Source organism: Calonectris borealis, chromosome 10 (genome assembly GCF_964195595.1).
Source record: "Calonectris borealis chromosome 10, bCalBor7.hap1.2, whole genome shotgun sequence".
Classification (NCBI taxonomy): Eukaryota; Metazoa; Chordata; class Aves; order Procellariiformes; family Procellariidae; genus Calonectris; species Calonectris borealis.
This window is the reverse complement of record NC_134321.1, coordinates 13,011,799-13,025,045: the sequence shown is the minus strand read 5'-3', so window position 1 is coordinate 13,025,045 and position 13,247 is coordinate 13,011,799. Positions and strand designations below refer to the sequence as shown.

Genomic DNA, 13,247 nt, shown 5'->3' with positions numbered 1-13,247 from the left:
CAGGGCAGCTCTGATTCTCTGGAGCCGGTGCCGGAGCCAGGAGGAGAGGCCGCCAGGCTTGGCAGCCAGCTCGGGAGATGTTAGTGGTTCCTCCCTGGTGCTGGCGAGCAGAGTGAATTCCTGTCTCCTGTTTCTCTCTCTCCCCGTCTGGGATCCAGTGATCCGGCAGCGGGAAGGGGAGCGACACCCCTCGTGCTGGCATGCTCAGACCCGTGCATGGACTCGCATGCACAGCAAAAGCACCTTGCGGGACTGTCTGGTCCATTCTCCTGCGCCAGCCTCACTGCCTAAATCACTCGTGAGCCTGTCCAGAGGTTTTGCTGCTTGCGGTGTTTCACTGAAGAGGGGTTGGGAGCTGTGCAGCCCGGCTCTTTGCTGTCCCTGTGCAATGCAGGGACCGAGGTCTGCGTGCCCGCGGCCAGACATGCTCTGTGCATCTCCCCAGCACGACTGTCCCCCCCATTCACGGGTCTGATGTAGCAGGACTGGGAGAGGGCAGCAAGTTGGAGCTGGAGTGGAGATGTTTGCAGCAGGGAGCGATTTGGGGTTCCCAGAGTCCTCGACCCGCAGCCTGGCAGCATGGGCAGAGCCGATGCCCGGAGCCGGCAGGATGCGGGCAGCACCACAGCCCAAGGGAGAAAATGAGTTTTGAGTCCTTGGTGGGCCTTGCTGCCCAGCCTGTTGTTTGTCATGGCTGGTGACAAACTGGCCCAAACTGGGCCAGGATAAGCCAAATCCTTCCCGGGGAGAGCCAGAGAAGTGCAGATGTTAAGAAACTGTACTGCGCTGGGATTATTCCTGGGCAGCGATTAACGTGCAAAAAGCCTGGCATCCCAGCCGAGCGCTTGGTACCGGCCTCCTGCAACCTCCTCCCTGGCTCTTTGTGTCCCCTGCATCCTCCATCGCAGCTCCTGGAGGGGCACAGGGGGAAGGGGGGTGCCTGTAGTGGTGTTAACTGGTGAATTAATAACGCTGAGTGGTGTGAGCCTCGCCTCTGCTGTCTGCTCCCTCATTGCTTTCGTAAGTGGGCTTGAAGGGAGGCAATGAGACAAGGCACATCAAGGAGATGGCCCGCTCCTGCTCACTCGGTGTGCGGGCCTGCTTTCGCCCCTCCTGCAGGCCGCTTCCCCCGGGAAATCCAAGTTTCCCGACCCTCTTTTGGGGAGGTGGGTTAGTGCTGGGAGAGAGGAGAAGGCTGCAGCACTGTGAAGGTGCGGGCCTGGGGGCCAGGGGCAGCTGAGAGGGGTGCCAAAGGAAAGCAATGAAATAAAACCAAAAGACAAAAAAAACCCCCCAAAAACCCCAAACCCCCAAAACAAGCAACCCCCCCTTGCAATGGTCCCTGCAAACACCCGTGCAAATGGGAGAGCGGGCAGAGCTCGACGCCTCCTGCAGATCCCAGCGTCTGCAAGCTGAAATGCTGCAAGGTCACTGGCCCTCGCGTGCCGTGGTGCGTGTCAGTCCCTGCTGGCACCGGCCGGGGGACAGCTGTCCTTCTGTCCTTCTATCCTTCCGTCCTTCCATCCCTCCGCCTCGCCTCTCCCCGCAGCCCGCATCCGCCAGGGATGGCGGTTGGTGCCATAACCCCCGTACCACCGCCCTTGGCCTGACCTCGCCGTGCTGCCTGCCTGCGCTTCCCTAACGAGGCAGTTTGCTGTTAATGAGCTAATTGTCGGCGTAATTATTTATCGAGGTGGTTTCGGCATCGCGGCGGTGGTGGGCGCTCCTCATGATCCCGGAGCGCAGCTGTATTTGTCATTTCCCAGAGAGTTTGTTGAGACAAAGCAGAGAGGAGTAAACACAGTAAACATCTCTCCTCTTGCATATTCAGCAGCCGAGGGGCTGGGGAAGCTGCAGACCGAGTGTGGAGAGAGCAGAAACTGCACCCAGGGGCTGCCGGGGCTTAAATACCTTCATGGCATTGCCCTTAACCCCTCTGCTACTGCTGGCGGCCGGGTGGAAGGTGCTGGGATGCTTTACCAGAGCGAAGGGGCTGTTGGGGCCAGGGAGTGATTTTTCCCATCAAAGCGCCTGAAGGATCCCTTTTCCTGTGGTTGCAGAGGCGCGTGGTGCCCCACGTTCCTGTTTTGGGGATCCCCGCATCTCTCACGCCTTGCTGTAGGACTTCCCCCAGTTTAGGGAAGGACGAGCAAAGGTCAGGCGGGGAAGGGAGTCGATCTTTGGCTGTATACTAACTCAGGCACCCAGCAAAAACAGAAGTTAGAGTCACTGAGGAAGCAGCCCAGCATCCCCGGACCGCCCGGGGAGGCCGAACGTGACCGGCTGGCGGCGTTCCCGGTTCTCCCCCGCTGGAAGGCTGGCACGGTGCTGAGTCCCCCCTGCAGCCGGGAGCAGGACCGCTGACCTTGGGGCTGGCATGGTGGCTCGGCGAGGAGGGCGAGCAGCCTCGCCGTGGCTGCGGGAGGCTGAAGCCGTTGTGGCTGCGAGTGCATTGCGCCAGGGCATGGAAAAGCACCGTGTTTTCCCTCCTCCTCGTGGGTGACTGCGGGTTGCTGGTGGGAGCCAGTCCGGGCTAACCCTCGCTTCCCGGGCAGCGGCGAGTGGGAATTGTGGAGCTATGTACTGCCCTTGCATACGTGGAGCTTGGGAGCTTGGCGTTTTCCCATATGCTCCGTGCACATGCTGTATGGGTTTAAAACCCCTTGGGGACTGGCACGCATTTGGAGGCCGCTGCTTGCCAAAAAACCTCTCTCCCCTTTAAATTCAAAGTTACATAAGGAACCTTGTGAAGTGGAAAAATCCCGTGGCTGGAGCAGGCTGTCTCCCCATCGGCCGTGCCTGCCTTGCCGCCCTAACCCCCTGCACCCAGGCTTGCTGCCACCCTTGGGGATTTGGCTGGAGCCCCTCGCTGCCTGGGGTGGGCCAGGGGCTGCTGGGGGTGGATTTCGCTGGTGCTTTGTGACCACGTGAGGCCATTGCCTAGCGTGGGACCTTTGGGAGTCCCATGTCCCCGCCAGGCTGGATACCCGTGCCCCGTTGTTCCGCTCAGCAGGTCAGGGCGACGTAGCGAGGATGCTCGATGGAGGGGGCGAGTGCTGTGGAGCTGGTTCTGGTCCCGCTCCCCTGCCCGCATCCCTGCTTTCACAGGGAGCATCCCTCTGGCTTTGCCTTGCCCATCGGCGCAAGTGTCCTCGTCGGAGGTCCCTGCCGTTGCAGCCCCGCGGGCGGAGGGGAGCCGGCACAGCCCTGCCGCTGCCTCTCCCCGGGCAGGGCTTGTAAAAGCTTCTCCCAGACCCGCGGGCGAGCGCTGAACCGAGGAGGCAGCTGGCTGAGCCAGGCGCCTTGTCTGGGGCAAGGCAGCACGAAAAAAATGCGGGGATTTCCCGAAGACGTTCCTGCGGGAGGAGGAACGGGGCTGGCAGGTGGGTAGCGTGTTTGCTGGAGGCTCTGCTATGTGAAGTGAGGCTCTTTCAGGAGCCCTGACCTGTTTGTCTTGGCATGGCCTTGGCGGGGAAGTGTTTTGTCTCGGGGGGAAGGCTGCGGTGCAGGATTCAGCCCCTCCTGCCTTATTGCCAAGCCGTCTTCTTTTTGAAGCTAGCGCCGGGGTGAGGAGGAGAGGGGGGTGTGTGTGTGCTGGGGAGCTCGTGCCAGCATTCCAGGTGTCTGAGATGGCAGTGGCGGGGACGGAGGGGGAGCAGGGATACTGTGCTGGCTCCCTCTGGGTTTTAAGTGCTGCTCTGTAAGATGCAGAGGACCGAGAGCCTTGGTCTTGGTCTGCAAGGCTTGTTTGGATGCAGAGTGGGGCTGCATGCCTTGGATGTGTCCCAAGTGCCTTACATCAGTGTGTAGGGAATTTTAGGGAAGCATCAGCTCATCCCTTCCCTCGGCTGGTGAGGTGGGATGGCTGGGACAGGAGGGGCAAGGGATGGGGCTGTCGAAGCTGCCATAGCTGATGGGGTGGAGGTGGGAGATGGCTGATGGCCATCTGGGAGGTCGGCATGTCAAGGCAAATCTCATCTCTCCTCTGTTTTTTCCGACAGCCGCTGCAGATCGACGACAATTTCTGTGGCCAGGATTTTAACCAGCCGCTGGGTGGGACTGTCACCATCGAGGGGACCCCGCTCTTTGTGGATAAGGAGGATGGGATGACCTCGGTGGCTGCCTATGACTACAGAGGACAAACAGTTGTCTTTGCGGGCACGCGGAGCGGGAAGATCAAAAAGGTAGGAAAGCCCTCAGTGATGCTGATGGGGAGGGATGACCGCTTGCCTTGCTGGCCCTTTGGGGGTACAGGTAGGGCTGTGCCTCTGTCATAGCATGACTTGATGTATTGGGGGTAATGTGCAAAGGGCCAGTGAGGGGCAATTTCCTCTTGCTCCTCTCTGCCAACCAGATTTACAAAACCTCTGTCTTTTGGAAGGGTTGTAACCTAGGGAAGTTGAGTCCTGGCTGCTGGTGGATCAGAGCCCGTCCCCTTGTGTCTCAGGGCAGGTGGGTTTGCCCTGTAGCTGCCACGGGGTGGGCTCTGTCTGTCTGGGTCCGTATGGCTTTGCCATTGACCTGGGCAGGGTGGGCGGAGGTGGGTGCTGATGGCTCCAGCGTGGCGCGGGGGAGACTTCTCTTCCCGTACCCCGCCATGGCACAAAAGGCTGCTTGTTGATGGCAATTAGCAAATAGCTCTGTGCGTGCCTTTCTCTGCCTGCATCTCCACAGGGCACGGATTTCCTGTTATCATAACATCGTGCCTATAATTACAGTTGTACATGCCCTGTATAAACACAGCTTGCATTAACTGCATCCTCAGCCAGGGAAAGGCAGCGCGAAGGTCCTGATACGGTCCCTGCCAGGGGCAGGAGGACCAGGGCTTGGCCGGGGAGTCCGGCCCGTTGCTCTTTGGCTCGCGAGGTGCTCCAGCACCCCGTCCTGGGCACAGCACCCTGCATTTTTGCTGCTTCTCCTGATCTGCACTGGTCAGGGTGCCCTGGAGGAGGCAGGGTGGCTTCCCTGGCAGGAATCAGGAGCAGGGTGCCATTGTGGGCGATAGTCCCCGTATGTCCCGCTTGCCCTGCCCGTGTTCCCCTGGAGCCCTGACCTGCCTGCGGCTCTGCCTATTAGCAGTGTGTTTAGGGGCAGGAGGGACATGGGCAGCATGTGTTGGGGTGGGGGGCAGAATGCTGGTGGTCCTCTCCAGCCCCACATCCTCTGCCTGGCTTTCTGCGGTCCTCGGGGGGGGGCACGGCGGCACCAGGGCTGGGCAGGGCTGCGGGGAGCTGACGGAGGCAGCTCGTCCTCCCTTCCGGATCGATGAGGGATCCGGAGGGACTGGTGTCGCGTTGCTGGCGGCCTCTCCTGCCGCTGGGCTCCAGATGGGAGGTTTTAAATGGGGATGGGAAGGAAGGAGCGTGTGGGAGGAGGGTTCACAAAGCCACAGGGACGGTGTTACACCTCTAGTTCCTTATTTATCTAGAGGGGCTGGCAGTTGCTTTTTAGACGGAAGATTTGTTTTTTCCTCTCCTTCCTTTTTTCAATTTTTCTCTGGTCTTTGCACCTTCAGAACTACTTGCAAGCGGCGATCTAGGGTGGGTGCCTGGCTGGGGTGCGGGCTGCATGCTACAAAGTCACGGCTGAGGCCAGGACTTGGAGCCCAGGTGTGGTTTGAGCATCCTTCTCTCCTGCAGGGCTTTCCCCAGTTTTCTTTTTGCTGGTTTCTAAACTCGGTGCCCCGAAGAGCTGGTCTTGGCTCTCTGGCCCTGCCAACCAGGGCACGAGGACACGGAGCAGGAGCTCCATGGGGAACAAAGAGGTGGGTCTCAGTCCTGCCCCAGCACTGGGACGCCGAGCAGGTTTTGTAGGCTCGTCCTGCCTGGAGCCCCCAAAACCCCTGGGGTCACAGAGCTCTCCGACGGCAGCGTGGGAGCACCATGCAGGCTCCGAGCTCTGTGCCACCAGGTCCCCCCCTTGTCCCCTGCTGTGACCTTGGGGTGGGCAGCCCAGCCTTTCTGCGGCAGCCCCTGCCTGGCTGGCCCGGCAAAGCGCTGCCTCAGCAGCTACCTGATCCTGCCGCCGGGCTGCCGGCGGGGCGGAGGGAGAGGAGGGCTCCTCCCTGCCTGGGGAGTGCAAGAAGGGGGCTGCTGACCTGTCCCCGAGTGGTGCCGACGTGTCCCCAACCAGGGGATGGGACGCCCGGCAGGATTACAGCAGAGCGTGGCCAAGGTGGCTCCCCCAGGCAGAGGGTGCAGGAGGGGTGCATCCCTCAGCAGTGGTTGCAATCCTTCTGCTTTTAAGCCGTCGGCGTTTCCCACTGTCCCCTTGGCAAGCACCTGCGTTAGGCTTGGCCTGGTGGCTTCTCTGCCCTCCTGCCTGTCCCCTCTGCCCTGGCCGGCACCCCCTGGCATCTCCTTTGGGGAGGGAGGGCTGCGCCGACAGCTGGGTGCTCCCCTCCCCATCCCCAGGAGCCCTGTAATGGCTGCTGCTCTGCTGAGGGGGCACGGATCTCACCATCTGGGCCGGGGTAAGGTCAGGGCAGAGTCACTGCCGCGTCTGGATTTTCCTTGGATGGCAGCTCCCATGCCCAGCATTTGTCCAGGCTGTTGCGTGCAGACAGAGCCTCCCTTTGTCCCCCCCAAAAAAGCCACGCGAGCCTCTGGCTGCCCTGCAGCCTCTCCCCGGCCCTGCCGCCAACAGTTGCTGCTACAAGGCCGGGGAGCTGGGCAGCACCTGCTGCTGCCGCAGCTGCAGGGAGACCCTAATTTCGGGGGGGTGAAAGGATATTGCAAGCAATGTCAGATTTGCAAAACTGGCTGCAGGCGGGGGAGGCACCAGGGGGATGGAGATACAGGACCCCTGAGATGCTGAGCAGGTCGCAGCAGCAAAGCCCATGGCAGCCCGCTCTCAGCTTGTCCCGCAGGGTTACCAGGCAGACGGTTATCTTTGGCTGGCCCTGAGTTATGCGGAGAGGCCAGGCTTGGAAAGCCCTCGGCCCCGCGTGGTCGCTGTCCTCCGTGCCAGCAGTCATGGGATTGGGGCGCTTGGGGAATTCCTGCTGCTGCCCGGGTGAGCAATGCGGGGATGACTTCTCATGCTGCTGGGGCTGGCGGTGAGCCACTTCCTCCGCGCTCCCGGGGACCCGACCTTGCACCCTGTGGTCTGAGGATGCTGCCGATGGGGAAGTGACACGGGGACATGAGCCGTGAGCATGTTGTGGCGGGGATGTCCAGGGGATATTTGCGCAAGGGAAGCGAGGCTTGCTTCCCAACGCTTGGCTCTTTCCTGGAAACCACCTGTCCTCGCTTGACAATCTTTTTATTGGGTGGTCATTGTTTTCCCGGGGTTGTCTTTCCCATTTTTCGGATGGACAGAAAGCTGTGTGTGTAATTGCAATGGGAGTGCCCAGCCACGTGCTGCAAAGGCACGTTTGACACTGTACCCATAGTTGCCTCTTAACCTGTGTGTGCTAAGGACTCGATTTTGGGTGTGCTTGAAGTGTTGTACGGAGAGAGGGAAGAAGGACGGTGCTGGAGGGGGTGTACTGATGGTGCAACCCCCTCCCAGTAACTGCACCGTGCTGGGCTGGCGGCTCAGAGATGGGGCAGTGGGGCATCCTGGGAGGTGCAGCGCAGAGACCGGGCTGCCCTCGTTAGCTTGCCATCTGCTCCTCGTTATGCAAACAAGGCACCGCCTTAGGACTCCGCTGAGCTCCAGTGTGGCCCCTGTGGGTTGACCCAGTTTTGGGTGCCGCCTGGTTATTTTTTGGGGGGTGAGCTGAGCTCCTTCCTCGAAGCAGCTGGTGGCTCCCTGCCCACTGCCGTCCCCTGGCTGCTGCAGAGCAAGGAGGCTGCGAGCTGCCCCCCCTGCCACAGCCCCGCAGGAGATGTCCAGCACCACCTGGGATCCAGGTGCTGGAGGTCCCTAAGGTGGGCATGGTCGTGGGACAGCGCAGCCAGTGCATCCCAGCCAGGATAGTATCGGACTATGCACCCCTCACAGCCAGCTGAGCTCTCATTTTTTGGAGGATTATCTGGCTGCCCAGTCACCACCGTAATTCCTGCAGCTCCCTGCCCTGTCCTGAAACGGGCTGGCCTCGGGCGTGAACGCATCAGGACGTGTCTCCGTCGGGAATCTGCTCCCCCCCGGGGCTCACGCTTGCCGCAGCTTGTTTATTCTCTCCCACGGAAAGCACAGCTGAACCGGCCCCACGTCTGGCTTCTTTGGCTGCTCCACTTTAATAATAGTACTAATACTAATAAATAAACTTTTCACGCTAAGTGGGTCATCCCCATCCCTACACAATGGGATGCAGTGCTCCTGTCCTGGGGAGGGTCGAGGGGCTTCCCAGCAGCCCCCTGTCCTGCCGAGGGCACGGAGATGCGATTGCTTCAGGAGGCCAGATTTGGCAGCCTGTGGAAGCACCCCTTTTGTGTAGGGTTGTCTTAAAGCTTTGGAGAAGGATGCCTCGGTGCATTCGCAACCCTTGGTGTGTGGCTGGGCAGTATGACCTGAAAATAGGTGCTGTGGGGAGGGGCAGCTGCTGACCGGGGGCTTTTCGGGCATTTCCCTGTTGCCTGCTGGCTCTCCTCCCATAACGAAAGCCCTCGTGCGTCAGCCTCTGGGGTACGAGGCACGACCCAGTCTTGGTCCACGTGGGCTGGAAGGAGAAGCCGTCAGGCTCCCTGCCCGCTCTGCCGGTCCCCGTCCCCACGGGTCCTTTCGCGTCGGCCTCTGATTAGCGCTCAGGGTAAGCGGCTCCGGCTCAGAAGGGCCCCTTTGTGTCTCGGTGCGTGAAATCCGGCTCCCGGAGTGCGCGGGAGGGCTCAGCCCCCCTCGTGACCCTGCTGCTGGCTACTCTACTTACTGCTTGCGCCTCAGTAGGCTTTTGGGGGGGGGGGGCAGATTTGGGGCGTGAAGCCTGCCCTGGCCTCGGCGGTGTCAGCTGATGACCCTTGAGGACTCCCCGAGCATCGACCCCATCGCAGCCCCTGGAAGTCCTCTCCTGCCCGTGTTGCTGCCTCTCCCCAGCTGGCTGCCCGGCACAAGGGCCTTTTGTTCCTCCTGCCTCTTCCCTCTGCCCTCTTCTGCTCCGTCCCCATCCCATCCCCGGGGGACCCCTCGCCCCCTCCCTGCGATGCACACAGGCCCCATGGGCGGCCTGCGCCCAGCCCCGGGAGGGAGATGGGCTCCTTGGAGCATGCGTCCGTGCCTCTCCCCGATCAATGGCAATAATTTTATTGGCATGACAAGGTAGCTGACGGTTGCCAAAGTGAATCCATCAAATACCTCTTGGCGGCTCCCCGCCCCCTCGAGAGCTCTCGCTGGAGTCGTTAAGCTGTTCTAATCAAGGTGGAGGCTGGAGAGCTGGCGTGTTAAGTGGATGAGGTGGTGGGGAGGGGGTGGCGGAACCTTCCCCGTCCCCCCGCTCGTGGCGGGGAGCGCTCGGCATCGCCCCGTTCTGCTCAGCAGGAAGGGGCCCTGCTCGCCGGCGTCGGGCTTTGTTGAGCCGCCCGGCTCCGAACAGGATGTCTCATTGTTGGAGGAAACAATTAGAAATTCATCGTGAACCGTTGGCCTCGGGGACTGGCCGGGGCGGCGGGGCCGGGGCTGCAGACAGCTGCCAGCTCCGTCCTCGAGTGACTCCTGGAGGGGGACGCCGCTGGGGTTTGGGCTCCGGCCTCGTGCGGGATGGATGGGGCTGAACATTTCCATGCCCCTGGTTCTCTGAGGGATGCTCCAGCGTGCTCGCGCAGCCTCAGGGAGGGGAGAGGAGGTGTCGGGGGGCTCCCTCCCCGCAAACCCCGCTTCCTCCTTCCCCCTGTGCCTCCGGTCTTTTTGACTCACAAGCCATAACCTTCTTTTTTTTTCCCCCATCTGCTCTGCTCTCCACACAAAGCCAGCAGGTGAGGAGGGCTGGGAGCCTGGCGCCCGGCCAGCCGGGAGGCAGCAGCAGCCAGCCCTGCTCCAACCTTCCCTGCCGAAAGCGCTGACGGTGCACGTCTTGCCTCTCCCTGGCTCCGGCGCCTGGTGCCTGCAGGCAACGCACCGCCTAACCCCAATCCATCAGCCCGCTCCGGCTGCCACGGAGCTGCCGATGGGTAAGGCAGCGTTGCCGCTGGGCTTTGCCGGTGTCGGGACAAGGTGACTTTTGGGGAGCAGCATGTTACAGAAGCTGGAGGAGGCTCAGGGATGGAGGTGGATCCCTAAGATCCTGTGTCTTCAAAAGGGCTGCTGGGTGCGAACCTTATTTCTGTAATTGCCCTCAAAAAGGGGTTTGAGGGCAAAATGCCTCTTGGCAGCCCCTGAGCCGGCTCGTGCTGCCCCGTGGGGCATGCTCAGGAGCTGGCAGGTCTGTACCAGCCAAACACAGGAGCATCACCTTTGCAACCAGTCCCTGCAGACCATCCCGTGCCCTGGCAGGGCTGCCACCCTGGAAATGGGGTGGAAATAGGGCTAGGAAAGCAAAAACCAAGAGCCTGCGGGTCTGCGCCTGCATGCCGTCACTGGTCCTGCCCCTGTTGCTGCGGGGCTGTGTAAGGCAGTGGTGGCCATGGCTCAGCAGTGCTGGGAAAGCAAGGCGGAAGAGCGATGCTTTGGGGTTATTGGTGGGGACACTGAGCCCCCCTAAACCTCTGGGCGAGAGTTGCTGGGGGCCTGTGTTAGGAAGAAGGGTGTGTGGACTTGCCCCTCGCTGGGGGCTTGCAGCGCTGGCAGTGAGCACTGGGTTTTCCCTCCCAGCCGGTGGGGTTGGTTTGGTTGGTGAAGCATGAAGCTGCTGAGCATTTCCTTCTGCATCTCTCTGCCCCCAAATGCGGGGCTGTGGCCCCTGCCTGCGACCCCTATTCTGCTGGGAAGAGCGGGAACACGACTCTTGCTTTGGACTTCGGCTCTTGCTGGGCACCTCTGTGGTGGGCCCCATGGAGACGGGGCAGGGTGAAAAGCCACCCCATTGAGATGGAAATGATCTGGGAGGCCCCAGCTCTGTTGGGTCCCTCCTGTTGGAGCCATTGTGCCTATTCACAGGCTTGAACATTGACTAATTTTGGCTTTTCAGGTGGGAGAATAGCCCCGGCCTCCCACCAAAGGCAGCGGAGAAGAGAGAGGACAAGGGAGCCCTGTGGCTCATCGGGAAGGCAGCGGTTTGGGAGGCAGGGGCTGCGGGTACGCCGGGTGGGAAGGGACAGAGCTGGTGTCTTGTCTCGCCTTTGTGCAGCCCCATTAGCCCAGATTAATGGTGCCTGAGGAATTCGCCCTGAGCCTGTGGCCTGCCGGAGAGGGAGGTGCTGGAGGAGGGAGATGCATGCCCAGCAGGGGCCAAGCTGGTTTTGATGTTGTCTGGGTCTCCGCATGTCCCAGCACCGCCTCAAGTAGAGATGTTCCCCAGGGGAAGGTCAGCTGTCCCCAGTCCCCGTGGGCTGACCCCCTCCCCATCCTCCCCTCCAGACTGGGAGGAAAATCCATCATAAATCGTGAGCGAGGTAGAGGTGCGGTATGGCACTTGGGGATGCAGGACGTGGATTCCAGCTGCGCCTTGGTGGCCGCTGGAGCCTGTCATCCATCTCCGAGGCTTTGATACATGGGGATCATTTGTCTCTGCTGCAGGTCTAAGCAGGGTTGGCGCTCAGAAGAGCTGCTGGTTGGCCTCTGTTATCCCCTGCCCTTGTTAATTATGGGCTTTTCTGAAATGGAGCAGGAGAACGGATGCTAATGGCAGGCTGGTACTGATGGGGAAGGCAGCAGGAAGGTGCCCCACAGGATTGGCACTGTGGGGTGAAATATGGAGGTGGAGGAGCTGGGGCGGGTGCTGAGTGGTGGTCTGTTTCTCCCGGGGGCTGATAATCTCGGGTGGCGGGGTGTGGGACAGGAGTTAAACCCCATCCCATCGAGTACCCAAGAAGCACCCGGGGTGGGAGCAGAGTGCTCAGCCTGCATCTTGCCTGGGTCATGCTTAGCCTGTGCGATACAGGGCAAACGAACCGGGGGATCAGGGCTGTGCTGGTAATCCTGCTGTGCCTCGCAGATGAGCAAATTCCTGGGAGCTCTGCTCGTCAAAGGGCAGCAGAGCTGGAGCCATGGCACTGGGGTTTAGACGTGCTGCCTGGCTAAGGAAAGGGGTCTCCCAGCCTTGGGGGCATGCGTGCCAATCCTGGCTTAGGCCACCACAATAAGGATGATGCTTAGTATTTTACATGATGACGCTTCACGATGAAATGAGTTTGATGGGTTCTCGCTTTAATCCCTCACCTGGATGCAGTTGCATGGCTGAGGGTGAATTGGAGCAGGCTGATGGGCAGAGCCGGGGTGGTGTACCAGGACAGAGCACCTCAGGCAGGGGCAGGAGCAGTGTCAAAGCCCCCCGAGTCCATGGGATGGACTGCAGGTACCGCGTCCACTTTTCGTTCCCTTTCTACCTAGAATGGAAATATTTCCCCTTACTTTTTTCCTCCATTTTGCCTTTCTCCTTTATCTCTCCTCCTGCTACCAGTGCTCAAAATAGCTCCGGCTGCTGCATACCAGCCCCACATTCTTCCTCTCCTGCCCTTTGGTGGGTCCTTGAGGTTCCTGTATCTCATCTCAGAGGAACTGTGTTGAAGGGCTTTGCACTGAATAAGCCTCCCTGCACCCCCCCAGCTGCTTCCAAGCTGGGAAATTTCCCCATATCGCCCCCTCTCCCTTTCCTTAGCATTGCAATTGGGTCGAGACTGGAGGGGGAGAGTGGGGCTGCAGGGCAATGCAGCGGGGGGTGTGACGGGCAGGGGGACTGCCATCGTTCAGGGGTTGGTGCTGGGTTTTGGGGGCCCTGGGCACTTTCCCCGGGTGGCCGATGCCGTACCAGAGCTGGTCCTGGCACCTCCCCACTCTTTGTGCACCCATGGACCAGCCGCCAGCACGAAACCTCCCCGTGGCAGCGAGCGCAATTGTCTACATGGGAAGCAATAGTGAGAAAGTTTTATTTAATGGATGCTTTGTTCTTTTAATGCCATTTAGCAGCTGGAGAGAAGGAAGAGAGCCAGTGCTGTGTGACAAGCTGGCTCTCTGCAGACCGAGGATGGGCCGTGATGGTGGGGAGCATCCCTACAGTCTTGCGGAGAAAGGCAGGATAATCTGATAGTGCTTTATTTTGCCATGTTTCATGCTCTCGAGGGCAGCATCAGTTGGTTGCTCTGTGCTGGGACGGGTCTGGCACAGCCGGGGCGCTCGGTGGGGGGATGCAGGGAAGGGTCGTGCCGGTAGAGCTGGTGCTGGGGGAAGCATCTCCCTCCTGCCGTAATCCCGAGTGAAGGAAACTATGCCGGGCT

At 60.7% G+C, this 13,247-nt stretch overlaps 1 protein-coding gene across 1 annotated transcript in view; it reads left to right on the top strand.

Annotated features, from left to right (window-relative positions):
- Window positions 1-13,247, top strand: part of PLXNA1 (plexin A1) — a 106,569-nt gene that overhangs the window by 3,044 nt on the left and 90,278 nt on the right. Inside the window, exon 2 of the mRNA XM_075158888.1 lies at window positions 4,002-4,184. Coding sequence (XP_075014989.1) covers window positions 4,002-4,184 — 183 coding nt within the window. The remainder of the gene's footprint in view (window positions 1-4,001; window positions 4,185-13,247) is intronic.